At 41.5% G+C, this 27,359-nt stretch overlaps 2 protein-coding genes across 2 annotated transcripts; one reads left to right on the top strand and one right to left on the bottom strand.

Annotated features, from left to right (window-relative positions):
* The first annotated feature begins 415 nt into the window (after positions 1-415).
* hsbp1b (heat shock factor binding protein 1b) lies at positions 416-3,745 on the top strand. Its single transcript, XM_061075998.1, has 4 exons — positions 416-572; positions 1,913-1,979; positions 2,202-2,328; positions 2,462-3,745. The coding sequence occupies exons 1-3, from the start codon at positions 528-530 to the stop codon at positions 2,321-2,323; spliced, it is 234 nt and encodes a 77-aa protein (XP_060931981.1). The 5' UTR covers positions 416-527; the 3' UTR covers positions 2,324-2,328; positions 2,462-3,745.
* On the bottom strand, positions 3,531-27,359 carry zgc:173742 (DNA topoisomerase I, mitochondrial). Its single transcript, XM_061075997.1, has 19 exons — positions 27,262-27,359; positions 25,065-25,134; positions 23,724-23,770; positions 20,327-20,446; positions 20,080-20,167; positions 19,817-19,944; positions 19,334-19,449; positions 18,041-18,162; positions 15,575-15,697; positions 15,265-15,452; positions 14,731-14,875; positions 13,758-13,901; positions 13,059-13,244; positions 10,226-10,294; positions 6,569-6,683; positions 5,260-5,387; positions 5,004-5,104; positions 4,240-4,389; positions 3,531-3,680 (listed from the first exon to the last, which is right to left on the bottom strand). Exons 1-19 carry the CDS (start codon positions 27,357-27,359, stop codon positions 3,578-3,580), a joined length of 2,241 nt encoding a protein of 746 aa, XP_060931980.1. The 3' UTR covers positions 3,531-3,577.

Genomic DNA, 27,359 nt, shown 5'->3' with positions numbered 1-27,359 from the left:
AGTGAAATAAGATAACCATAATTAAATATGATTATAATATATATTATATATAATAGAATAGAATTCCGGGAGAAACTGTACAGTGTTTATTATAAATATCCAGGGTTATTGCACAGTGACAGTGGGTTGGCTGTTCAGAAGTGAGACAGCGAGAGGGAAGAAACAGTTTTTGTGGCTGGAGGTTTTGGTGAACAGAGACCTGTAGCGCCTCCCAGAGGGGAGCAGATGGAACAGGTTGTGCCCAGGATGTTTATAAAATAAATATAATATACATATAAAACATTGTGAGTATTCAACATTCAAGTAGCACCGGAAATTCCTGAGGCCACGAGGAGAAGTGAACTACAAAGTCCTTCAAAAACTACAACTCCCACAGACTGGTCAACTCTCGCGATACTTCGTGTGGGAACAGCTGACAGTGCAGTCAGTGAAGGTGCGACGTTTCGAGCTGTTAGCTTCTTAGTGAGTTAGCCTCCCGAACATTTTTGACTTTTCATCAGCGTGTCGGCGCCGATAATCTTCACAACATGGCCGAGACGGACCCCAAGTCTGTGCAGGACCTCACTAACGTGGTGGGTAGTCAGGTGCTTGGTCCTCGTAAACCGTACGGGCTCAGCAACGATGCTAAAGCTAGCTAGCTACCGTTAGCTAGGTAGCTAGCAACGACTAGCTGGAGTTTAGCTAACGTGTAGCTTTTCGTTCCCTTTTGTGTTTGTCTGTATAATAACAGGGCGAGTGTGTAAATGCACGTTTTGTGTTGTTTGCGCTTCCACGTTGTGTTGTGATGTTGTTGCTCTTCTGGGTCACATCACTCCCATCACAACTAGTGAAACGCTTAGTGTTACATAAACAGCTCAGGCTCGATTGTGTGTTTGTGTGTGTCGATACGGATTCACTTGCATTAATCGTAACTTTTACAGTTGTGGATGTGGTTCGTGTGGAGTTATTTGCGGTTTCGATCAGAAATCACATATTTGATTTAAAGTTAATCTCCTGCATCGGAATGTGAAGAGATAGCTGAGGTTGTGTTTTTTAGGGTTGTCATGGTGATGAGCTGGAAGAAGAGGCCACGAGTTTCGGACAAAATGTTCATCTCTATAAAAGATTTTAAATAAATACAACAATATCCTAAACGATGTGTATTCTCTGAAATTGTGGCGTTAAGCTTATAAAAACGTCCCCCTTTTTCCTATAAATGTTAAAGGAGGTGTACATGGAGTTGTGTTTTCAGTGACTCACTTTATTTTATCAATATATTGTCTTACGATTAGTTTCACCAAATGCATATGAGGATAAAATGTAATCTAATATTCTGGATGATAAAATAAACTTCCTTCATTTAAACACCTGTATAAGTTGCTTTGCAAAGTTAAAAATAAAGAATTAAGGGCAAACGACAGGAAGAGATTTAAAGTAACGTTAGGGCACAGATATAAGAATAAATCTCTACAGAGGAGAAAAGGGTCAAACAAAAATGAAATAACACATGCAAGTTAAAACAGTGGGTGGGCTACATTAAAAGGAAATAAATGATTGCAATCAATTGAATTTAATAAAGTGTATTAAACTACTGGTCAGTGTCAGGTGGCAAAAATCCACTGTGAAGGAGCCACATTGTGATGAATAATTAAGAAAATGATTTCACTGTTCTGCAGTGACTCAAAAAGGATCTCCCATGGTTACAGAGCTTTTACATTGTTGTCAAGGAAACAAGATACTTATGTTATCATTGTCTTGCTGCCTTTTCCTCGTCTTTAAAATTATTCATAGCGCTCCAGCGTGGTGAGTTAAAGCTGATGGTGCCACTGCCCTGTGTTGTTAATCTGGTTTTGTGCACAGGCTTTTGTTAGAATTTAAATTCCATCTTCTGTGAACCAGTCCCTTACAGTTTGTGTGTTGTTTTGTGTTTCAGGTCCAGACTCTGCTGCAACAGATGCAGGACAAGTTCCAGACCATGTCAGACCAGATCATCGGCAGAAATATCCTATCATGAAAAACACCAGCAGTCACTTATTCATTGATTATATTCATTAACATTCAAAGTTGAATTCTCATTTTATGCTTAGTCCCTCATTAACTCTTTCATTGTTTAATCCAACATCCCCTTCTTGCTGCACTTTCTATCCAATGAATACTGACCAACATCATTTTGACCATTTAATAGTCACGTTTTTAGTTATTTACCTTAACCGCCCCCCCACTCGATGAGATGAGCACACGTATTGACGACCTGGAGAAGAACATCGCTGACCTGATGACCCAGGCGGGTGTGGAAGAGATCGAGGCACCACCAGAGAAGGCGAAGGAGGGTCCAGGGTCATAATGAAGGTGAGAACGACGCCCAGTGAACTTTCCACCTGGGATTTCACATTTCTTTCTCTTCATCTCGGTCTCGTTTGTGTAGTAAAATGTGAACGAATGCCTCCTCAGTCTCGGACCATTTGTGTTGTCTGTCCCGCAGATAACGAGGTGTGAAGTCGGTCCCGACTCCGGGAGCAGCAGACTTTCTCATCCCTGGAAATGACTTCTATTGATTTGGTTTGTCGTTGTGTGAAATGCTTTTTTTTTTTACATATATATTGAATATTGTGATACACGGTTACAGTTGTGTAATGACTTGGAAAGCTGAACATTATTTGTAGGCTAGAATAGTGTGACGAGCCCTCTGGAACTTAAAATGCTCACATGCAGGAATGCAACTTTGGATTTTAGTGTGCCGACTTGGAGGTTTTTTGTTTTTTCCCCCGGCTGCCATCGTTTGTCGTAGTTAATTCGGTCCCGTGAGGCGAAGGCCGGCGGGGACAGCTTTGCTCAAGCCTGTGCTGAAGTGTAACCGGCAAGCTGACAGGCCAGTAGAAGCTCCGCCCCCACCAACACGAACATCTGAAGCCTGCAGTGTTTTACGAGCAGCACTGTTAACGACCAAGATGTTGGATGCATTCCAGTTCTGATTTTCTTCTATTAAAGCTATTTAATACGACGCTGTTTGTCATGTATCACATAATATTTGTCCAGGTGCTTTTTAACTAATTAACTCTGAGGTGCTCAGTTTGTTTGTTTATTTTTTCAAGCTGTATTTTAAGAAGCAAATTATCTGGAATGACATTGTTGCATGTTTTGTTTGCTCTACATAGTTAATGATGTATTGGAATGACTTATTATTACACTAAGGTCTGCTGAGCAACAGGGATTTAATCTTCTATATCGTAGAAAATGTTATGTCACATTTATCACGGATGGAATTAGAGATATTTGTCAATTGCGCACAAAGGTGGATTTTTGACAAACTGTAAATACACTGTCACTGCATAACAGGAACCTTTATTCAAATGAATGCAAACACAAAAATGTAAAAACAAAATGACTAACTAACATTTTCCAGAATGAAGTGCCAAAAGTAACAGGATGGATGAATAGCAGTAAACAAAACATGTCACAAGGATGGGGCTTGATCATGTCACATGATCTCAAAGCTCAACATCAGCAGTCTTTGAACGTACTGATGCAACATTAAAGTACTGTATGTTATATAAAGTGAATGGTTCCTTAATTGCGTCACAGTTCCAGAAGTTTGAAGTTAGAACTCAAAGTCGCGCTCCGTCATGTCCAGGGCCCAGGCAAACTTGTCCCGTTGGCTCTTATTATATATTTTTTCTACAGGTACCTCCATGTTCTTACTCCTACAACACACAGAGAACAAGACTGTTGAGTATGCACTGTAAAATAAACATTAATCAACCAAACAGTTCGAAAAGGTTGTGAAATCTTTCTTTTTAACAATCTGCTGCTGGAATACAGGCAGTCGGAATGGAAGCAAAACCAGAGAATACAAGCGCTTGAACTCCCCGAAAATATTTACATGTATGTCCGAAGAAACGTCAGAAATCATTGCAAATCTATTGATCAGAGAATACATTCATATATCTTGGTTTGAACTGTTAAACATTTAGCTCTTTGTAGACCTGGCCACACAGTTTTCTTCTGACTGATTCATCAGTAGGTGGTTTCATACTTTGATCCACTGAGCTTAACCAACAAGAGCAAGTTACCATGGTGATCCACTCTGATTAAAAGTAAAACATCGTCATTACACAGAAAAGCCTGATGAGTAATCGGGCCCCAGGTAGAGGAGGTCATAGTTCAATGTAAAACCTACGTTTGGTGGACTGTATGTCGTTTGCGCATGTTTGAATTTGTGTTTCAACCCAAACCCCGGAGTCCAGATCTGTATTCACTCACCAGGCCACACTAATGCGTGGGTCCAGATAGTTGAGCTTGGAGGTACCGAGTGCAATCTGTTTGTTCTCCTCTTTATCAGTCGCCTGGACCTCCATCTTCATCAGCGCTTCTTCAGCGCGCTTCACCGCTCCCCTCTTCCGCTCCACCAGCCTGTCAGAGAACAGGCCCAAACAGATACAGTAAAACACAATGACACAGTCCAACTTGTCAGAGTCCTCTACTGTGGATTCTTTACATGATCTGGTCAAGCAAAGAGCAAAAAGGAGTGATTCATCACTCGGATGAGGATCCCTTTGTAAATAACTGCAACATTCACAAAACCACCCCCCCCCCTCCCAAAGAAACACGTAAATGTAAAACATGTCATTCAACACCAGGTAGATTTGAGTACTGGCTTAAATCTAGTTTTCATAAATGTCCTGCCTGCTGTCACAAGATTTACATATTGCACAATGTGAATACCGTGCTGCACAGTAATGTACAACCAACAGTGTTGGTAATTGCCTTTTTACTCGGGGCAGAAAACACAAAAATATTAAAAAGCAGAGAAGCTGTGAGTTAAGAGCGAGGCTGAATTTCAAGCTCTGGTGTTTCCTGTGGCTAAACTGCAGCTCATTATTCACACTGAAGCAGTTATGTAAGCTGTCAGGGTTCTTTTCTATGGAGGATGTTACTCTGTATAGCAGGGCTTCTGTGTTAAGACTGTATTAATGTCCACAGCGTGACAATTATTGAAAAAGATTCTCCACTACTGCAATACTTACACCTGCAGCTTTGAGTCTGGGGTGTCCTTGTGCTTGGCCTCCTTCTTGACTGCTTTCAGCTCCGTCTTCGCCAGGGCCAGCTTCTCCTTTCTATCATCAATCTGGGTGGAGCACATCAGGGTATTGGCATGTTTTTAAACATATATATTACGGTCAGCCTCAAGTGTCGTTTATTAGGCAGAAAATGTGAAATTACAATTGTTCCTTCCTATGCATTGTGGTGCAAATGTTAATGTGATGACTAACACGTTCTTACCTTGGCCTGTAGATTTGCCATGGACTGCTCAAAGGTCTTTGGCAGCGCCCGCTGATGGTTACAGAGAATAGCAACTGCTCGGTTCGCTCTGTTGTACGACAGCAGTTTCTCCGACTCATTGTCAGACTCTTTGGAGGACGACAGAATAGTAATTTGAGTTTAGGCAATTAAGTCCAACCGAGAAAATGTATCTAAGCCTGAATCGTGCAAGTTTCAAAGATAAAATCATGCTGGCCTCCCTTGTGTTGTTACTGAACACACACACACACAAACACACACACAATTACAGGTTGCTAGCTTTTCATTTCATTCATCTCCAGTAGCTTTGTCTTTTTCTTCCTGGGGTTCAAACAGCACACACTGCAACTACATGTCAGTCTTCAGATTGGCTCTCAGTGGCAATCCAGAAATGAAAAGAGTGTGACACTTCCATCTCTGAATGAGAGACGGTGGTAGACTCAGCCCATGGGAGCCCGATAAGAGTGAAGCAGAGACGCACCACACTGAGTAAAGTGATAACGTTCTCCTGCCATGGCTGGAAGAGCTGACTGACGTCAGGGTATCTCATATCAAACAGGCTAAAAATAACAAAAAGGCAGAAGTGTGGCTGTATTTTTTTTTATCACTCCCTGACACATTCAGCCAGGCAATGAGACAATCAAAAGAGGCAGGAGAATAAAGCACGACTGTAATTAAAGCAGCACTGTGTAACATTTACTGAGCAACAGCGTCCCCTGCAGGTGCCAAATTATATTAGGCTCTTTGTCCAAGAAATTAAAGTGGTTTTCATATCTAGACAAAATAACATCTATCAATGTGTTTAGTGGAGTTCAGTCACTGGATATTACCCAGGATCCCCGGCTTCCAGGCCCAGCAGAGCTGCAACTAATACACCAAAAACTGTTTGAATTCTTGATATAAAAAAAGTATTGGAGATAAACGTTGGTTTTTAATGACTTCCACTGATCTACAGTTCAGCTTCACTCTACAACCTGCTGGACCGGATTCTGACAATTGAAGCTGCGACTGTCCCTCACTTCTCTCAGGAGATTGGTTCCTGCTCATAGAAGTTACACAGAGCGAGAACAGACGTTCAAGATGAGGAAACATTCTCCCTATGTCCAAGTCAGTGAACCATCAAACCATCGAAGCTGCCGTTTCAAGGGGAAAAGGTTTTATAGTGTTGCTTTAAGGTGTTGGTATCTGTCCTGCAGCTGAATATGAGCAGGCGCTTTATAAGCTGGAGTTTGTCACAGAGCGATTTATTTAAAGTTGGCCTGCTTTATAGTGTAGTGAATGTGTGAATTACTGTTTGTGAGCTCTTTGAGCTGCTGCTGCAGGACGATGGAGGCGTTATACGTCCTGAAGACCTTCGCACTCAGACCCGGCATCAGGGAACTGAGATGCTTGTTCATCAGGGCTGTCTGCAATGAGGAGAAATGGGGGGGAACAGTGTCAAAGAACAGAGCCACAATCAAGACGTGTCCTCGACCACTAGGTGGCACTGTGGTATAATAAGACCTCAGTTGGAGGCACCTGTAATATACCCTAACAAATAAAACACATAATGTACCATCTCAGCCTTCATTATCATCATCCATTAGAGCAGGAAGATTAAAAAAGATCACAGTGCCATTTCCCCCGTGAAATTTCTTTAGGTTTTTATAACAAGTTGAAGCTGCCACGGCTAATGGTTTGACGGCCATTAGCTGCTGTCAAATGGCTGCAGCTTCACCAGAACCGCAAAGAGATGAAATGGAGTTCAGGCTGGGAGGGCACAGGACAAAACAAACATGTACGCTCACTGCACAAGTCCTGATATGAGGTGCAAACACATGGAGGAGTCGGGAGGCAGATTTCTAAACATAGATGAAAGCAGACAAATGTGTGAGGGGCGGCCGGGGGGTTTGAAACACACGGATGAGTTTCAGGAGGAGAAAATAATTCCGGTGAAGATTTCAATAATGATGCGGTTGGTTTAATCAGCGTGGGGTCAGCACGCGGCCGTCTGGGGCCACAGTCTGTGGAGTCTGTGCGTGTCGCTGCAGGAGCCTATTAAAAACAGGACGAGGGGGGGGGGGGGGTTTCCATGCATGTACGTACGTGTGCACGCATGTACTAGGGAGCACCCTGGCACACCAATTTGCCGTCGTGCCCGACTTGCTAATGAGCAACCTGACTCTGCCCCTGAAATGCTAATGAAGGTCTGAGGGGCAGGTGTGAGAGAGGCTGCACTCCAACTCCCTTGGCATGGTGTGTTGTGTGCACAAATGTGTGCGTTTGTCCTCCATGTTACCTCCTAAGGCATAACATATCATTACTACACCTCAATGATACACTCTTAACCCACTGGTAGCCATTTTGTGGTGAGGCCAGCTGATGTAAGATAAGATACATATTGACCGTTTCCATTCTTAACCCCTTGCGATGATCTGTGTATTTTCCCCCTGCGTGTTCTCAGCATCAGTTTCCATCTGTTCTGATAAAAGACAAACATAAAAACTACACGACACCCCAAGTGGTAGTTAAATTGATTTGGCTAAGTGTAGTTAAAGAAATGAGGTTACAGTTAACCTGAGTGTTTGAACTGCAGCTCTGGTGACAGGAGGCGTCCTGACACTGGAGGCAGTAGCAGCAGCCGGCAGAGGAATATTCTCAGTAGACGAAAGCTTCGTTTAGGTTTCTAAATAAGCACCATCATGCCCCGATTCATTTAATTCCTTGTCTAACAATGCAGATGACGATGACACGGCAACATAACTCTGTAATTCACTCCAGTCACTGCAATGTTATTCTGAAATCTGTCACAAAAGAAACTAAATTCTGGCTATGCTGGGCCTTTAAAAAGGATCAGTATGCTTCAAGCAAAGCGCTTGTTGGAATAATCAATTACTGTCGGAAACCCTCTTGTCCCACAGTTTTCTGCTGTTACAACTTTGCCTTTTTCCAGTGTTGAGGTTGTTCCTTTCACGGTGGTGACACCTTAACATTTAGAAGACGGCACCAATGTCACCTCGCCTCAAGCTGGAGTATGAAAGGAGGAAGCGGCGTCTCCACCTTACAGTCGGTGCACGCAATGACCAATCCTCCAAGCATATCCACGGCTTGAGGGACTGCGGCCGAACGAGCTTTGAATTCTATGAAACCAGGGCCGCACTCCCAACTTCCAGCTATAAACTGTTTGACCTTAAGACGTGGTCAGCAATACATTTCTTCAGAAAAACAATAGGAAACTATTTAAAAGCAATTTGAAGATAACAATGTATGCTTATATATTATAGATATTTCGATAGAACGTGGCCGCCTCAGTCACCTCTTTCCAACTGTATATAAAACTTCATGTGCGCAGCCCTGAGGCAATTAACCAAGCTCCGCAGCCGAGTCAGTTAAGTTCCAAACATCAGCGGCTGTTAATGGAACAAGGCTTTGACAACTCTCTACCTGCCTTCACTCTTCATATTTCACATTTAGTCTAAGTATTCCATTGATTTCTTTCACTTCCTTTTGAAAAACCAGCTGAGGAAATCAGCAGCACGCTCGACAGTTCCATTCTTTCCATCTTTCTCCATCATTATTACTTCATCTGCCTCCTCACCTCCGACGTGCACCACCTGCCTGGGCTGTCACTTCTGGCCGTTTCCCCTTCTCCCTCCATCTCTCCGACACCTACCTTTTCCCAGCCGTTGTCCACCTTCTCCCTCCTAACCTGCCCTCACCTGGACCAGCTGTCATTTCCCTACCACTCTGTCTACTGTTACACACACTAACACACACACACACAGACACACACACACAGACACACACACACAGACACACACACACACACACACACAGACACACACACACAGACACTCCTCCTCCGCTCTCTCGCTGTGTGGCCTGGCCTTTCAGGGTGTCAATCAGGCCTGCCCACTGCAGCTATTACCATTCCACCTCCAACATACCCTGACATTTCCCGACACACTAGAGGGCAGAGAGCAGAGGCACCACACTCGCTCCCTGCAGTCGCGCCATCTCTTCATCTCACCCTCTCACTCCTGTCCGGTCTGGGGTCTTCATATTCCCACCTGTCAGTCTCTATAACACGTCGTCGCCTCTCACACCTTCCTTGTGCTTTTCCTTATCAGCATATCTTCCTTCCTTCCATTAAACGCTTCTCTTCCGATGTGGCCATTAATCTGTTGCATACATTCGCACCGACAACCTCTTCTATCTTTGAGAGTTTCACTTAACACTCAAGGCAACATGACGTGTAGATTCAAACAATGCTGTTGATCTTTTGTTTTATGATGACAAGCAGCCTGAGAAGCTTTGCGGAGGAGTCGCCTCCCTTCGGTGCGGCCCTGCAGCCTGCAGCTACATGAAGAGGTTGAAAAGACGGCAGATTTGGGGTTTTTTTTGGTCTGGAAATTCATCTGCCCACCATGTTCATTCTCAATTTTCACCAGCGCAGTTTCATTTTTTATCTGCCAGAGTCCATCCTCCCCTCTCTCTTTTGAAACTCCTTTTCTACTTTCACTCTCCCCACTTCCAATATTCTCCCTCTTCTCCACACCTCCCATTTCCTCACGTTACTCCTTTCATCTCTCCACAGCAATGGCTCACCTCATCTCGCCTCCACCTTACAATTTAGTCCCTGCTCTTCTTTTACCCTTCTGTCCCCAGAAAATATATTTATAAAAAAAATCTACCTCTAATTTGCGCTCAGTCCATTTCTTCAAATATTACTCTCCTCAGGGGGTTTCTCACACTTTTTTCACAACCACAAAGAATAAAGATCCGTTACTCTTTACTTGTGAGCAGTTAATACCAGAGGATTTTGTTTGCCACTTCTATTTTTTCAATTCCAAGATGTAGAGCGTCTTTTTTTTTACATAATATATCATCTTTAACATGTTCATAATGGGAATAAAACATGCAAAACATTTGAAGAAAGAAATGTAGAGGCAGTTGATGAGATACTCACACTGAGTCGGTCAAAGAGGTCATCTCCAGGTTGTTTGTTCTGCAGGAAGAGTTTAAGGCTCTTAAAAACCTGAAATGATACACACATTTTTAAATTCTAGTACGTCTAAACCAAACCTGACGTTTAACTGATTTATTAAATACTAATATTTGGGTGAAATAATCATTCAAAGGTTTCTGTTTCACTTGAGATCTACATACAGTGTGAAACACTTCCTCCTGTTGAGCTAAATATCCCTATGCAGGTGCCGCCTGTATCATGAAATGGAACTTTGAACATACATCAGTGTGATAAGAACTAGCAAAAAATGACTGAAACAATCATTGAGACAAATGTATATAAAGGTATAATTAAACTTTTCAGTTTATGGCCCATCCACTGACATGGATGAGGACCTGTACTGCAGCAAGCCACCAGGGGGCAACCCAGATACTTTGCCTTCCCTTAGGGAGCTTCAATCACAATCTCTGTTAAGGACATGGTGTGTTTATATGGTTGGAAGGGAACAGGAAGCCAACCAATCACGTATCAATTATTCAACATTGCCAACATTACAGGCCTGACTGGGGCAATTTGAATAAGATGGATGCAAAACATTGTAGATTCAATTACCTTCAATATCAATAAATTCAACAGGAGAGGTGGAATGTGGCAGTGGTTGTTTAAAAGCTACTTTGAGTCAAATCTAAAATATAAATGGTGAAATTACACAGTAAATACACATTATGATTCACTTTACACAGGACTGTGGTGTGCATGTGTCTGGAGCCTGAGCAAAATCGACACAATTATTGCTGACATTTCCAGCGACTCCACAGATGCACCGGTCCCCAAATAAACCAGTGAAATGTGCCAGACACCAATTAATGGCAACAGATGTGTTGCTTTATAAACCAGACGGACATATTTCACTTGGTGGTTTGCTAAAAATCACCCCCCTTCCGACCGGAGAAATCAACAGAAAATATATATATATAAAAAAAAGAAAAAGTACAAGTGGATAAAAAAAATCAATGTCAGTCTAGAAGTTAGAGAACAGAGACTGAAGTGAACTTCTCTAATTGGTCGAGTGGTGTGTGTGTGGGTGTGTGTGTGTGTGTGTGTGTGTGTGTGTGTGTGTGTGTGTGTGTGTGTGTGTATTTGCTGACATGGGAATAATCATTTAGAAAACAGATAGATATATAAATATTTAACAGGCTTAAAGTAGCCAACAGAAAACATTTATGCAGCTGCAGGTGTCCCCACATTCAGGAGCCGTTTGATAAAGTCGTTCAGCGTCATTCTGATGTAAGTACGTCCTCATTTATAAACAGCACAACAGATTCTCTGAGCTGGTAATGAGTCACTGGCGAAGAATGCATGTTCGGGAAAGGCAAAGCAAACACATATGGATCGCTTATTATCTGATATATCAAAGATTTATAACCCCAAGTATCATTAAATGTGTTCAACCCCCACCAGAGGTTAAAAATGAAAATATCTTCCCGCTATCCTTCCATTTTATACAGAGTGACATTTAGCTGCAATCCCACTGATTTCCCTGGGAATTTAGGATGCTAAAATATGCGAGGGACTAATTAATACTAACTAATGTGTTGCTTTTGAATGCACGTATGAATAATTATATGTTCTGCCAAGAAACAAAACACTTTGGCTGTCAGGTGCTAACATTTCTTTTTCCATCTCTGGAGCAGAAGATAGCCGGGGCCGACACCAGAGGAGGGGTTGGAAATTTGCATATGCATATGCTCCCGCGGTGCACACAAACATACACAGACACACACACACACAGACACACAGATACACAGACACAGACACACAGACACACACACTTTGTCATAGACCACTTTGGGGAACATTATAAACCTTTCATCATTCATTTCTTAACAACTGACTGCAACCATAAGCACTACTTGAAAAACCCTTAGAATAATAACTCTTAATCTTAAAACACATCATTACCTTATGATAAGAGGTTGTGTTTTCATCTGTGTTTGTGTGTCAGAGCTAGAAGCATTACATAAAAACTACTGGGATTGAAGTGGCATGGGTCAGGAAAAGAACCCATTCAACTTTGGCACAGATCCAGAAGATTTTTTTTCACTAATGTTTCATGGAAATAATTCATGGATCTTCATTCGCACCTTTATAGGACTGATATTTATGAATTGTGCAATGTGGTGCAGCTGGACTTAAAGTAAGTGGGCTATAGGGTCTCGATAGAGGTGTGTGCTCCAGTCAGATTAGAAGCGTGACCAGTTTACTTAAACCAGGTCATGTTGCCCAGATGCAGTAACCAGCTTCAGGTTAAAAAAATCCCCCCCCACCCCATGAAGATGTAATCCAAGAGCAGCAGAGTGGAGCACAGGGACAGTTCAGCAGTTCTAACGGACAAATTAAACCAGCACAGCCACAGGAATCCAATCTACAACTGAGGCTCGAGGACATTTTTCAGTTCCTTCTCTGCTTCAGGCTCTGTGCGTGCACATGTGTGTGTGTGTGTGTGTGTGTGTGTGCATGTGTCAATATACACGTATGTGACCTTCTCTGCAGGGACTTCTGCCAAAAACAAAGGGCAACACCTAGATTATTATAATTAAATATGTTGGTTTTTTTTTGTATCTCAACGAACAGCCCTTATATTGGAGTATTTTTGCTGATGTCTTTTCCAATGGGGAAATTGATTTGTGTTTTATGAACTACATTAAGTAGCATAAAAATATTATTCACAAAATTAAATTTCAGATCCAGACAATAACTTATGACAGGTGGAGAGGATGGATGCAGGTCCGGAGGTGTTAATCACTTTGTGTGTCTTTTTCTATCCCTTTACCTTCTTGATGACGGGGACTTTGTTGTAGTAGCGAATGGAATCTTTACCCAGGAAGTCGAACTCCACCACAAAATCGCTGCCGTCCAGCAGCTCGTGCAGGGTGATGTGCTCGACACGGAGCGAGCAGCAGCCCACCGTGTCTGCCGTCTCTCCCTCCTCCTTCTCATTACCAGCCCTCAGCGCCAGCTTGATTTGTTCAGAAGATGCAAAGATAAAACACACGTCAAAGTCAAACACACACACAATCAACGAGCACTCTAACCACTCGTCCATTCACAGAGCCAAAGTGAAAATCAGTCCACAATTAAAATATTCATAAACACGCGAATACTCAGTGACATTAAGTAGAATTTAAGTCCGTGATAAACGCAAAACAAAGCTGAATCTGAATAGAAATGGTCTTTGGCACGAGCCAGAAGCAATCACCCACTCGATCTATCTTTTCACTCAGTGCAGGCTGAGATTAGCTCGGGGAAGAAAATGGCTACATATAATCAATTTCTTTCTTGTAAAAGATCTTCCATCTCGCTATGAGAGAAAACAGAAGAGGCAATCAGGACACATTGCATTGATTTCCAGTACGTCCACATGGCCCTTGGTATTAGACCTGGGCATTAAGGAGAATCTGACACTGACAAAGGTTTCTCTCGCTGTGCAAACATTTAACTTCAGTTTCTCCTGTGCTCCACAGAAGCAGACCTTGTCTATGAAGTAGAGGGCCACGGCTCTCTGGCGAGTGACCATCTCTTTAGACTTGAGATCCAGGAGGTATTGGTTACGGATCCTGTCCACGCATGTCTTCAGTTTCCTGGCGATCTCGTATTTTTCCCAGTCCTTCTCTCCCTGCATTGACAGAATGACAAGAAGCAAGACAGGAAGAATAGGCGGAGCAGAAATAGAAAGTGAGAGTGAGTTTTCTTTGAATACAAAGAACTAAAGAGACACAACAACAACAACATGACACCATTTTCCTTGAAAGGTGTCAAATTCGATTTTTTTCCCCAAAGGTAATCATGACGTGAGTGCAGACTGTTAAGTCGCACAAAAGAAAATATAAAAGCACACAACTATAATGACAGGATTCTCTCTTGCTGTTGGTTATTATATTGCAACCAAGAAAAAACAATTAAAACCATCATCAGTGAAGACACACAGACTCATTGTCATGGAGACTAAGTGGAATAACTTAACCTTTACACATGAAAGATGGAAAATGGGAGGAGGAGGAGACCATGAATGAAAATGGGAGATTATAACACAAAGATAACCCCAAGGGGGGTTCCATTTGCAATCACACACCAGCATTATGGAGATTCTATAGTTAAGAAATAAAAACATCCTTGCAAATCTGTTTTCTCTGCAGTGAAATGCTCTCCTAGGGTTAGGCAGGTTTCAACAAGTTAATTGTAAAACTTTTAATAGAATATTGAATGGAATTTAAGACTTAAACCTTCTCCTAATCAATGGGAGGGTGAAGTAGCCGAGCCGAGGATAACCCTGATATGCCACGTTATCCTGTATAGTTTAAGCAGTGACAGCAGGTGTCCAGTCTTTGCCACAGCCAAGCCGACAACATTAAGACCTCACCTGCCTTAACATGTTTACTGCTGAGTATCCCTGTGCCTACTACAGTGGGAGGCTTTTCCCTGGTTGCATACGACCGACGGCCTACCTTGAGTTTTGAGTTGGCGTTGAGCATGATGTATTTGATGGAGCCCTGGATGTTCTCAGTCCAGCTGGCCAGCCACGTCACAGTGTTGTCATGCCTAACCTCTTTCCAGCGGTGACCAGCAGGGGGCAGCGGGACACACGCTTCTCTGTCAGAGCAAGAAAAAACCCGGTACCTGATATAGATACAGCGAATGCAATTTCAATCATTGTGAAGAAACACAGGAGTACAAGAAACGTTTTCATTGCACACCCGAGGCCACTGAGTGAACAAGTCATGCATAACTACAATTCTTGAGCGATACAAACCGTATTCTAGCGGATAGACGTTCTGTGTTGCAGTGTATTACCATAATCTGTGCAGCTGTCAAAAAGGCTACGCTTTGTTGCCTTGCAAGAAAGATTGTAATGTACTTTTTTTTGAAAAAATAGTAGTGGATTCTTTATGAATCCAAACTTTTAAACACTTTGTGCACTGAGGTCCTGGTTTATTTTTCTTGAAGTCAGTGGATAAATCTCGTGACAGTCCCTCTCTCACTTGCTGCAGTTGATGATGACGTCCTCTGGCTGGATCCTCTTCTTCAGCATGCCCTGCTTGGGGTGTTCGCCTCTGCCCCTGAACAGCCCTGGAGGCTCAATCTTAAAGTTGCCGATTCGCTCTTTGTGGTGGTCCAGCATACAGAAGCCATACTCTTCCACTATCTTCTGATTGGCTTCTTTCAACGCCTTGAGATATCGAAGACGAAAAAAAGTATATATATATAGCCAACTTTCTTTAGACGTTGAAAGGAAGATGTGAAAGCAACATCAAACACATTTGCAGCACGAAAAAAGCTAGAGTCTCTTACCAGCTTCTCGTCCTTGCTCATGTTTTTCCGGACCTCCACCTTGGCTTTGTGCATCGCGTGGATCTCTCCAAAGTCACATTTGTCAAGATCCTGAATCAGTAATCTCTCCTCATGGGTCATCTCCTACACACAGGTGTGGAAATTTTTTACTAATTAACATTTCAAATTATAGTATTCAAAATCATCAAGGATTGATCTATTATAATAATAATTATACGATGCAACCTTTATATTGCAGGAATCCATCAGTGTTTAATACAATTCATGAACACATATCTACAATATGCAATTCCTGTAGCTTCACTCGTTTCACACTTTCTTATGATGCAGAAATTATTCAAAAATGTAAATGTTTTATACAAAACATTGCAAAAAAAGCCATTTAATCAATTTAAATTAAAATCTTTAAAACAATACATTAAGCTCAGAAGAACAGGAGTCTAAATAATATGATTCAAACGCTAAACCCACTTTTATTAGAAACTGAGCCTTTTACTCCAATATCTCCGAGCGCATCTCCAATACTAATGTGCCGACTCCGAAACCTTTAACTTGAGGAGGAGGCAGACAAAAGGTCTGCACACAACATTACATTATTAAATTCACCGGGAGCTATTAATCGAGTGTGCAGAACCTTTGTCTGTTCAAATAACGCATTACAACAATAATGTATCATAAAGACCAAATACGACGAGCATGATCGGAGCAGATCAGTGACCTTTCATTTAATTACTCATCTTTATGGAGGCGCAGAGGCCGAGGGGAAAAAAGGAAAAAGTGGTGTCGTTACGAAAGGCCAGAGTAGAAACCATCTCCTCTCTGTAGCAGCTTCACCAGCCGTGTTGAAGCTGCAGCCGCGGCTGAGCTTCGACTTTCTAAAGTTGCTGCACACGGGGTCATTGTATTGACGAGGTCACTAACAGGGTGACGGGACGGAGAGTCTCAGTGGAGACTAAATGGTTCCTCTCAGAATCGTCTGGTTTTAAGACGTAATGACAGCATGAAGGCTTTTAATACGAACTCCTGCTGTCAGGCCAGAAAGGTGCGACAGCAGCAAATGCAGGCGCACATCAAAAATGGCATTTCTTTTTAAAAGGTCATATTGACCTAGAGCAGAACAATATAACAGTAAAATATGGAAATGGTTTAATAGAAGGGAGACTTAAATGGACAGATTAAACCTGAACATATCCATTCAGGATAAAAGTGATGACCCATCAGGTTTGTCAGAGCAGGACCACTCTTGAAGTTTTGTTGTGCAAAAACACACCTCTACATAAACACACATGTGCTAACACACTCACACACTTCTCTGCAGACACACACTGACAGTGTGGACACGCAGTCAGTCTGCGTGTCTAAGCATGACTGACACCCGACAGTGGGCGGGCACTGAGGGCAGTGGAGCGAGGAGAGGTTTTTTCCGGCTATAATAAAACACTTTAATTGGATTTGTTCATATGCAGGGAAGCTACTTGTATGGATTAGCATATCAATGCCTTCACACAAATCGTATTTTCAAGTGCATTGAGCACTAAGCAGCGCAAAATTAATTCTGCATGATATGCCTTGGGGCTTGGCACTTGTGTTCCCTCTATACAGAGGACACCCTGACACCCTGTCACACACACACACAACACGTACTTTTCCACACTCTCTCCTATTTACACGGACACACACACACACACACATATTATAACACAAAGCTCTAAGTGCACACAACTTAAACTGTAATTGGATGTTATCAAGCTAAAGTTTTTGCAGCTGACATTTTCAGAAGCTGACACTGTTTAGATGTTGTACTTTTTATACCAACGTAAGCATTGTTCAACCGAGGGAACAGCAGCGTAAACACAGCTGATACAGGGAGGTTTGAGCTACGACAACTTATTCATGTATACAGCAAATTATCCAGGGCAAACAAAGCTTGCAATCATCAGCACTGTAGCAGAATCAAGGGAAATGTTGCAGGATGAAAAAACCACAACGATTCACACTGAGAATTTTGAGAAGACTTTAGTTCAGCTGGGGAATGTGTTTTATTTGAAATTTTACGGAGATGTCAAATTCTGTTTATTTCATTTTCATCACAAGGGATAAAATTCTGAGCAGCAGGAATCAGCTGTAAGAGGCAGTTAGGTTTGTTTTATTTTTTTTATTTCCCGAACTGAAGAGGTGGAAGAAGAAACACCTGCTCACTGCCAACACTTGAACATTTCAACGTGTCTCTTCTTCCACTTCTTCAGTCGTGTCTGCTCCTTCTACGTACCTGTCACAAAACATTCAGCTGTGCAAGAGACTTATGATGGGCTGAGGTCTCTCCAAAACTGGCATAAGGTGTCTACAGCTATAAACGAGTTAAACTTTTCAAACCATGAAATGAAATTAGAGACCAAACCTGTGAAAGACACAACAAACAGTGAAAATATACTTTTGAATTGAAGACATGAGGCCTTTTGCATTTACCTTCCTCCAGTCTTGAAAGAAGTTCTCTCTGAAGACCGTTTTGGTCGTGTACTCGTGGTCCAGCATCTGGGCAAAGAACAGTGCCACCTCCTCGGCTGCCAGGCCCAGCTTCACCTTCTGACCTGTACGGATTCAAACACATCACTAGAATTAATGACCCGTCTTGCATGTTATAGAAGTGAGGCAGAATGCAGCCTGTCCACCCGGCTCAACATGTTCATGTTCACATCTTCCTGGAGTTTGATGAAACTCCAGCGTGCAACAGCATCCACCTCAGCTCCTTCACAATCCTGGCAGACTAATCCATACATTTATAGACCGGCCGTTTCAGAGACAAGGACAAAGATCTACATTCAGCCCCTTGACTACGAGCCAGCTACAAACAAGAACAAGCACGCACAGGAATTAACAGATCAAACCAACTTCCCACAGGACACCGTTGTGCCCCGACTGCTAAATAAAGCAAAAACAATTACAGTCATCAATCAGTGTTTGACCCGATACACCTTTGGTGTCCTAAAGATCCGATCGTGCGTGTCCTGTGTGTGTGAACAACGGAGTTTGCGCCGCCTTCATAGAATTCTTTGTTTAATTCCCAACTTTGTCCGAGATTTCTCCTCCTCAGAGCTCCACTGTTTTAATTTCTAAGGTCTTTCTGGTATTACTCACCTGCTCCCTTTCAAGGAGTTCCTAAATACGCTGAGTCAGGGTCATGCGAATGTGGTTGTGTGACTGCAGAGCGAGCTGTGCAATTTAAATGCTCCAGGCTGTGAAGGTCAAACATGCTAGTGTTGCATCAGTGGATGTTAATGTGTTCAGGACTGAGTGTCCTGTGGAAAGATGATTCCTCTTCTGCACAGCAAAGTCAGAATGTAGAATAGACTTAAGGGGAGATGAGTTTGTTCTTACGTCACTTAAGTTATGGGAGGACCTACTTCAGAAATTTAGGAATGAAAAATCAGTCTCTTCTTTCTAAGGAGTCAGATTTTCTTCTTTTTTTTTTAATCGTAAGCCTTTCAATTAATTTAGAGTTCATATTATAAATACAGATGTAGGTTCATCTGATTCCAAGTCTTTTACACTATTCTGTTTTTTAACAGCAGTGTTTTCCCAAAAATTATAACCCAATGGAAATATTTTTACACCCTGGCATCGCTATTTTTAAGAATGTCAAATACACATAAGTGTGTTTGTTAAAGAAATTGCTTGTAATAAAGACTTTCAAGTGTTTGTAACTTTCAAGCCTGTTTGGATCCACCTCTCTCACGTGTCCCCACTCCGTGTTGTACTGACCTTTGTAGAGAAAGTGAACGTCGTCAGGTAGAGACTGGTACTCAGGGGGGAAGGACGGCCCTTTGTGTTCCAGGAACTTCCATTTCACCCCATCTTCGTACTTTTCTTCCTCCCACCTGACGGAAGCAGGGTGATGAATAACATGAGGATGAATTCTGACAAAGTGAAGATTGCTCCTCTCTGGTCCCCAGTAGTTTGTTTAGTTTGATTGTGATTGTGCAAGAGTGTCTGTGTGTGTATAATAACTTGTACTTCAATCTTTGTGAGGACATTTTTGAAATTCAGGTCGAGGAAGTAGAGATCTGTCGACCATCTTTATATACAGTCCATGGATTTACTGTTCACTTTGGAATTAGTCTCTAGTTAGGGGGGTTATTGTGAGTGTTAAGGTTTGGGTAAGGAAATATGTGAATGAGCATCCTCACAAAGACAGAAGCTGTGTGTATAAGTTAGATACAAGATGAAAAAGAAGCATTTTAAAACCATCTCCAGCGACTCTGCTCCTCCTCTTCCTTCTTTTTAATCTTCAGCAGTTTTGCCTCTGCCGCCTGCTGCTTTGTCCTCTTAGGTTTTTTGGACACTGAGTGCTCTCCTTCCTCCTTCTTTACTACCTGTGCAGAGAAGAATACAGCGAAATGTATAATTAAAAAAGGCCACCAGCGTGAACCTCATATCCAGAAAACCTCAAATAGTGGGAGTATAATTGACAGAGACTAATAACCACAGGGAAAAAAAAAATTGTTTACCTCTCCTTTCCTCTTCTTTGACTTCTTTTTCTGAGCATTTCCGGCACTTTCATCGCCCTGCTCAAGTTGCCTTTTTTCCCCCTTGGAGCTGCAGTTACAAAGAGACGGATTATTTTCACCAAAAAAATATATAAACAACTATAAAATACCGCTTTGTTAACCATAATCTAATATCAGGAAAAGCCTACACGTAAAAACTTCTGTAATTTAAGGTCGATAGCCATCTCAGAGGCCAGGTCACACTTACGTAGTTTTTGCAGTGGGATGTGAGGAACCTTCCGAGTGGTCTTCTTTATTTCTTTTCCTTTTCAACCCTTTCTTCTTCACGGCAAAGTCCTCATCCTCTGGCTCCTCTTTCACCACATCGCTGAACCATAACAAAGAAAAGAGTCAGCTTGCAGAATTCAAATTTGAATGACTGTGTAATCTTAGCACTAGCTAACACTGTTTTCACATAACAATTTATCTCTTTCCAATCTGAAGCCAGTCTGATTTGAGGCCACATAGAGTTTTAGTTTTATACTCAATGAGGCTTTAGTTTAAATACCCGCCCTTCTTAAAATCCAGTTCACCCAAAGAAAGCAATGTTTTTAATCTCAATTAAATTAAAATTTAAATAGAGTTTGAAACCCTCCCTATTTGACCCTCATCCTAATTGCTGTTTTCTGCTGTTGTATTGTGTCTTGTAAATCTCACTTGAAATGTTGATTTTCAATCACCCTGACTTAACATGCTAATAACAAGGCAGAAGCTTTCACTGCTGCCTGCCTCAAGTGGCCGGACAAAATTAGCCTGTCATGCAGAATAAAAGTTTTCTTGTGGTCACTGACCACAAGAAATCACACATAATGACGGGAATTATTTAAAACAGTAATGATAATGCCATAATTATAGCAATTAGACAAGAAAAACAAATTACATCTGAAAGCTTGGATTTCCCTGCAGAGTGAGGAATTGGTGGGTGGGAAAATGGGCCTAATTAAGAAATCAACTAATTACAGTCACCGCTGCTGATAAATCTCAATGGTCTCCAACATTCAGTGAAGGGAGAACTGCAGGAAAGCAGAAAACCGTTTTGTTTTCTCATTACTTGGATGATAAGTGTCATAACTAAACCTTTTAGCTGTGGGAATGCAAATGCGTCCGGGTCCACGTCTGAAGGACCACCTACTCAGCTGACATCCTCTGAACCACTCCACTTTCAGAATGAACCAAACATATGTTTACACTTCTGAGTGTTTCCCATACAATTACGTGCGTCAACCTACAATATTCATACTGACGCCACATTGATCTTTCTATTAATTTCAAATGAGTAAAATGGTATTTCATGGTGAAGCAGATTCATTCAGCCTCTTCTGACTCTGCTCTCTTCAATCACACACAGACGAGGTCTTTATGAACAGAAAGGCTGAACATGCACTGAGGACGTGTTTGAGTCGTCTGAGACACATGTGGCCACGTTCTTCTAGCTTTGTGAACGTCGTCACCCATATGCATCCTGGTCCACCTCTGAAGGAACCGCCCACTGTGCTGACCTCCTGACCCACTACAGTATCATAATGAACTGAAAGTATGTCTACACCTCTCGGTGTTTCCAATACATTAAATTATTTCTTGCAGCTACTACAACATTTACACCGGCCGGCAGATATTGATTTTGTATTTATTTCAAGTGTTTTTATACTTCTCAGTGACCTCACTCTGCTCCCTCCATCTCTCTCTCCTGACACACACACACAAAGACAACAGACATAGCTGTTTACTCAGACTGCAAAATGTAATTTTTTTTTCTCCACTAAGAGAAATGACGTACACAAGTATTTGCATATAGAGCAGAGAGGTGAGATCCGATCACAAGTGCTCACAGGAGGAGACAGATTCAGGAGGTGTTGTTATACCAGGTGTGAACACACAAGCTGTCCACTTGTGATCAAATCTCTCACGACAGATGTTGACACCAGGTTTAGACGAACCATTCAGATTAATTTTGACAGGTTTTTTGCAATGAGAGTCAAGATTATAAGGAATAGTGATTTTTCATTCACTGAAAAAACGATGAGATTTTTTCTGAAGTCTGGAGAATATTATTTGCATGCTGCGACAAATCTGTAGCACAAGGCTTCATTTATTATGGTGTGTTATGACAGATTTTTACCTTTATCATAAAACTGCAGCTCCGGTCATTTGGATATTTCACTTTTTGCAATTTCATTTATATTATAATTAATTGTTGAGCGCTAACTGACCTTTTACATCATGTTCATCATTTTTTGACATTTATCCAAAACCCCTTCTGCCGAGTATTATTTCTTCTTCCAGCAAATCCTCACAGGAGAATCTGCACAGTCAGTGCATGAGTGACTACACTTACACAAAAATCCAATCACACTGTCATTCCATACTCCGGTTCCCATGACATCCTTCATGTAGTCATCATACTGACAGTACAAAACTATTTGTGTAAGGATTCCGAGAGAATCTGCCTGTGTGTTTCAGGACATTCAGTTTGAAATAAAATATAGTATATATATATTACAATATAGAAAAAACTGTGATGGAGCAAGTTTTCATCTAATTATTAAACTGGCTCCTTCAACATCCTTTTGTATAAATCTGTGTGCGTCATCCCCCGTCAGAGATGGAAGGTTTTTTTTTTATGTGAGAAGTAATTGCAGAAACTCAACTGCCTTCCATCAGCTGCCACAGCAGGTCCCAATCTCCTTTATTCCTGAGAAAAATACTGCCATGTCTATCTTATTAACCTTCACGGTCGACAAACTACAAAAGCCTTTTGTATATCCACAATAAAGAAGACATTTTCGAACATTCCCCATGTTATTTTTGTATTTTCAAATTGTAAGTGAGGATCAGCTGCTCAGCTCTACTACTCAATGTGAAGATATAAGAAAAAAAAAGCATGTGCAGAAATGGTCGTGTTATTTTTCGTACAGACCGACTGCACCACTGAGCAAAATCCATAAAAAGCTATAAGAAGGAGAGTGGGTCACTGCGTCCATTGACATTTGCAGCCAGTGGCTCTAACAGCCTTATGTTTCTTCCATAACTCTGCTGCCGTAACTTTCTCCCCTGCATGAAACCCACTCAACCCTCACAGTTGCCACCTGAGCCTTTCCTGAGGGGAGAAAAAAAAAAAAATCCCTGAAGGGGAAACATTAAAAGCCTGAATTTGACAAAAAATAGTTTTTCAACAGACATCTCCTTTAAAATGTCACTCATTGTTTTTGGGGCTGGGCTGAGTCTGCATCTCGGAAACAATCCATTAGCAACTGTATAGAAACACCGCTGTGAGACAGATTTGACTCAGCACGCCTTCGGCCAAAGTCTGGCATCCTGGCTACGCCCTGCTGAGCATCCAACTCCTCAAGCCGTGCATTCTCATTTATTACTTTTCTGACAAGCCGCAGATATTTGTCTTCAGTGCACAGTCAAATTAAAAGCATAAAATGGGAAACGGCTTTTTTATATAGCCCATGAACATCAAAACACGAGGATTATTTTTCCATCACCTCAGGAGGGAAGAAGAGATAAAAAGGAGTCAAAATTGTGAAAAGTAAGACTTCTGGCACAAGTATTTCGTCGGTATATTATTCAGTCTAGTGAAATAAAGACTTCATCCCTACCTGAAACCGTTGGCTGACTCGTGGGTCTCTTTCTTCGGTGTTCTGACCTGAGGGGAGAATGTGAATTTAAAGCTTAATAAAACATAAAGTCAGTCACAAAGTAGTCTGCAAACATTCATTTAACCAAAACAGGTCATATCATGTATTCTAGGACTCTTTGTGTGTCGATTGTTACACTGATTCTAAATCTTTGACTGGATAATGTCTTGTTTTTTTGATAAACATCTTTAATCTGAGGGCCTAAGAAAGGTGAGATCACAATCAACTGTAATTGATCAGTCTATCAACAAGATATTAATCAATTTTAATATCAATTATCAAGCAAAAATACAAAACCTTGACTATTTCCAGCTTCTACCAATGCGAGAATCGTCTGTTTTGCACTGTTTGATACACGTGTCTAAATTTTTTGGAATGCTGAGATGTCACCATGGGGATTTTCCACCATCTTCTGAATACTTTGTATTCATCGACCGACTGTAAATAGCTAACTTTCAGATCAACTTTAAATTAAAAAAAAATCCATTCATTGCAACCCTACACACAGCACTGTGCTGTGGAAAGGGAGGCAGTACAAGGATAATTAAATGAAGTCATGTTATCATATGAATTGCGTTGCACCTAAAAGTTGTAATCAAAACACTTCCCTAAAATAATAACTTCCAAAAGCCTTGATATTGAAATGCATATACACAAACTGGTCTTTAGCATTTCAACAGCTGCTGGAACAAGCGTGTGCACATGCTCGGGCTGCGTCAGTGTGAGCTGAGGTCAGCAAGTCACAGGGGCTGGATATTTCAGCCTGGTATCTGATACACTGCTTCCAGAGAGTTATGGAGGGACTCTTGTGACGATGACACTGAATTTCCATTGACGTAATTGTGACACAGGTCAAATTTTTGCCGGGTTAAAAGCTTGATATTAGCGCCTGACTGATAAATCGGTTGGCCAATAAGAACAGCTGATGTGAGCCCTTTACAAACATATCAGTGTCAGTGTTTGTTTACAGAATGAAAAAACGAAAATATATTATTATTATTATTAAATTTGTATTAAATTCATTTAACTTCTATCTATATTTGGTTGTATTTGCATTTTACTTTGTCAATTATAGTTATTCATAATAAAGCTTAAGGGTTTAACAGAATTTACTGTTTTGCAGTTACATGTCTATCGAAAAGGTTGATAAATACATCTTAAGAATTATTGCACAATTTAAAAAAAGATATATACACACACACATCAGTATTGTGATTTTTTTACTCCCTAATATTGGCATCAGTCCCCAAAAGAGCATATCGTCTATTCAATATAGAGCAAAGAGAAGAAAATGTGATTTACCTTCTTAGACTTTCCATTATCGGTTTTCTCTGCAGATTTATTTGGCTTTGTGCTGCTCGTCAGGTGGTGGAGATGGGAATAGGATGACAATGAGAGAGAGAGAAAAAGGGCTTGTTAGCGATGCAGTATTTGTAACACTTGAGCAGTCAGGGAAAATAGTACAAGTGCAAGAAATAATCAATTTTTCCATATAACTGTGACTTGACTGAAAGGGCCCCTAAGAGACTGAGAGACTCAGAGTCTGAGCTGCACTTCTCAAGTGAGAGCATATTAAGCTGATGTTGGATTCCAGCCTCTGCCTGGTTAGCATCGTTCTACTTTCTGACAACGATATGAAATGACAGCGATCAGACAAGCAGAGTCCCAGAGGATCCACCAACAGCTTTGAACATGGCTCTTTTCAATTTGACCTTTCCAGACTTCAGGGCTTGATGTATCATACAATTGAGTACTGCAATTATTCCTCAGCTAAGTTTGAACATCTGACTATGTAATTTTAACAGTTAAGGCAGGTGGCACTTTTTCTTTGAGGGGGAAAATTAATTCCATGAGTCTTACAGCAGAGGATGATAAGCTGATCCTTAATCAGTAATTCAGTCAGTGTGCTGTGAAATAACACAAGGTGGCTGGGCTGTCACAGAGAGCTGCCTGCTCCGCTGCCAGCAGTGCTTACAGGTGTCTATTCATCTCTCCGCTCTCATGAATTACACAAGCCAGTGACAGATCGCTCTGCATTCATTTGTCTCTTCACACACGCACGGCAAGAAACGCATCAGATATCAAGGTGAATTAATTTATTCATATGAAGATGGAGTACCTACTGTACTCAGTGAAATTACTGCGTGCACTTGATGCCAACGGCCTCATCGACAGCCGGCGCAGCAGAAGTAACCCTTTGTTGTGTCCGTCCTGCAGCTTCACACATTGTTTTGCCATATTGCCCCCCCGCTCTCATCTGATTTATCACCACTATAGGTCGTTAGGGTCCCACTCTCCAGGACATGTTTTCTGGACAATTCAAACAGTCAGATAATTTAAGGGTGGGTCTAGTAGTATCGACACTTTTTAAAAACGATGCAAGGTTGATGATTAAGTGTCTGAGTTGCAGGTGGTGGCTACATGCATCACTGTTAACTGTACAATAAAGTCGTTTGATTTGTTTTGTTCCTTGACTTAGTCGAACACTTCATAAAATCGTGGCAGTCATTCAAATAATCACTTATATGCAGGTCCCTCAAATGAACTTTAAAGTTGGAACAGAAAATGACCATGCTCAACCGCTATAAATATTTCAACGTGCAGTACATTACATTATCAGGTTAAATGAAATGTGTGCATTATTGTCAAGGCCTTGATTAACAGGTTTGTTGTTACATAAAACCCTGGTAGCCTTTGTCGCAGGAGTTCCGGGAGAGGGAATAACTTTTATACTGCACAGCTTCTTACACAGAGTGCGTCAAAATAAATAAGCTGTGAAGTTTATGGAGACAATCTATGTAAATATATACAATATTCACACAGCCCCTCCCCCAACCCTGAATTCTGTGTTTCTTCCCAAAACAAAAATGTTTTTGTTACTCTGTCCCTGACACACATGGTTATTCCTTATATACCCAGCCAACATGACTGACCCAACCTGAAACGGAATCTAATTTCAAAATTCTGGTCCAAACCCAATCCAGCGAAGGGTATATAACTCTAACATGTAGCCCATTTCCACTCAAGTTCTCCCCACGGGTTGGATGTGGATCATCTTATTGAATTGTACTTATAATTAACAGGTTTAGTGACAGTAACCTGAAACAAAGTTAGCTTCTGATGTCTCTCCAGAAGAACACGAGATGATGATGTTGCACAACGGGATGGAGAAAGGACAGCAACACAAAACGCTTTATGAGATGACACCTACGCTAAAATTACTGTGTTGCACAATGGGAAGAGGAAAGTGCTTCGAGATCATGCAAAAGTAACGCAAGGTAACACAAAAGTAATCCTAATAAAGACCTCACCCTGACCCTTCGATGGTCTCCGTCAAACTTCATTTTCTCTGTGCAAAGACCAATTTGGATGTGTCCTGGGTTCATGGTAAACATGTGTGGACTGTGGTGCACTGAGGTTTCTGGTGCATATAACAGTTAGTGCTATACAAACACACAAACACACAATCACACACCTGTCTTCGATCATGACTTGGATCGAGTCTCCTCCGGCCAAAGCGTGTCCATCGTCCCTCAGCCTCTTCAGCTTCCGGTGTTTGTGCTTCCGGTCTCCTTTCTCCTCCTTCTCGATTCCCAT

The sequence above is a fragment of the Limanda limanda genome, chromosome 8 (assembly GCF_963576545.1).
Source record: "Limanda limanda chromosome 8, fLimLim1.1, whole genome shotgun sequence".
NCBI classification, from domain to species: domain Eukaryota; kingdom Metazoa; phylum Chordata; class Actinopteri; order Pleuronectiformes; family Pleuronectidae; genus Limanda; species Limanda limanda.
Note: the sequence above shows the minus strand (reverse complement) of the source record. Positions and strands in the feature narration are given on the sequence as shown.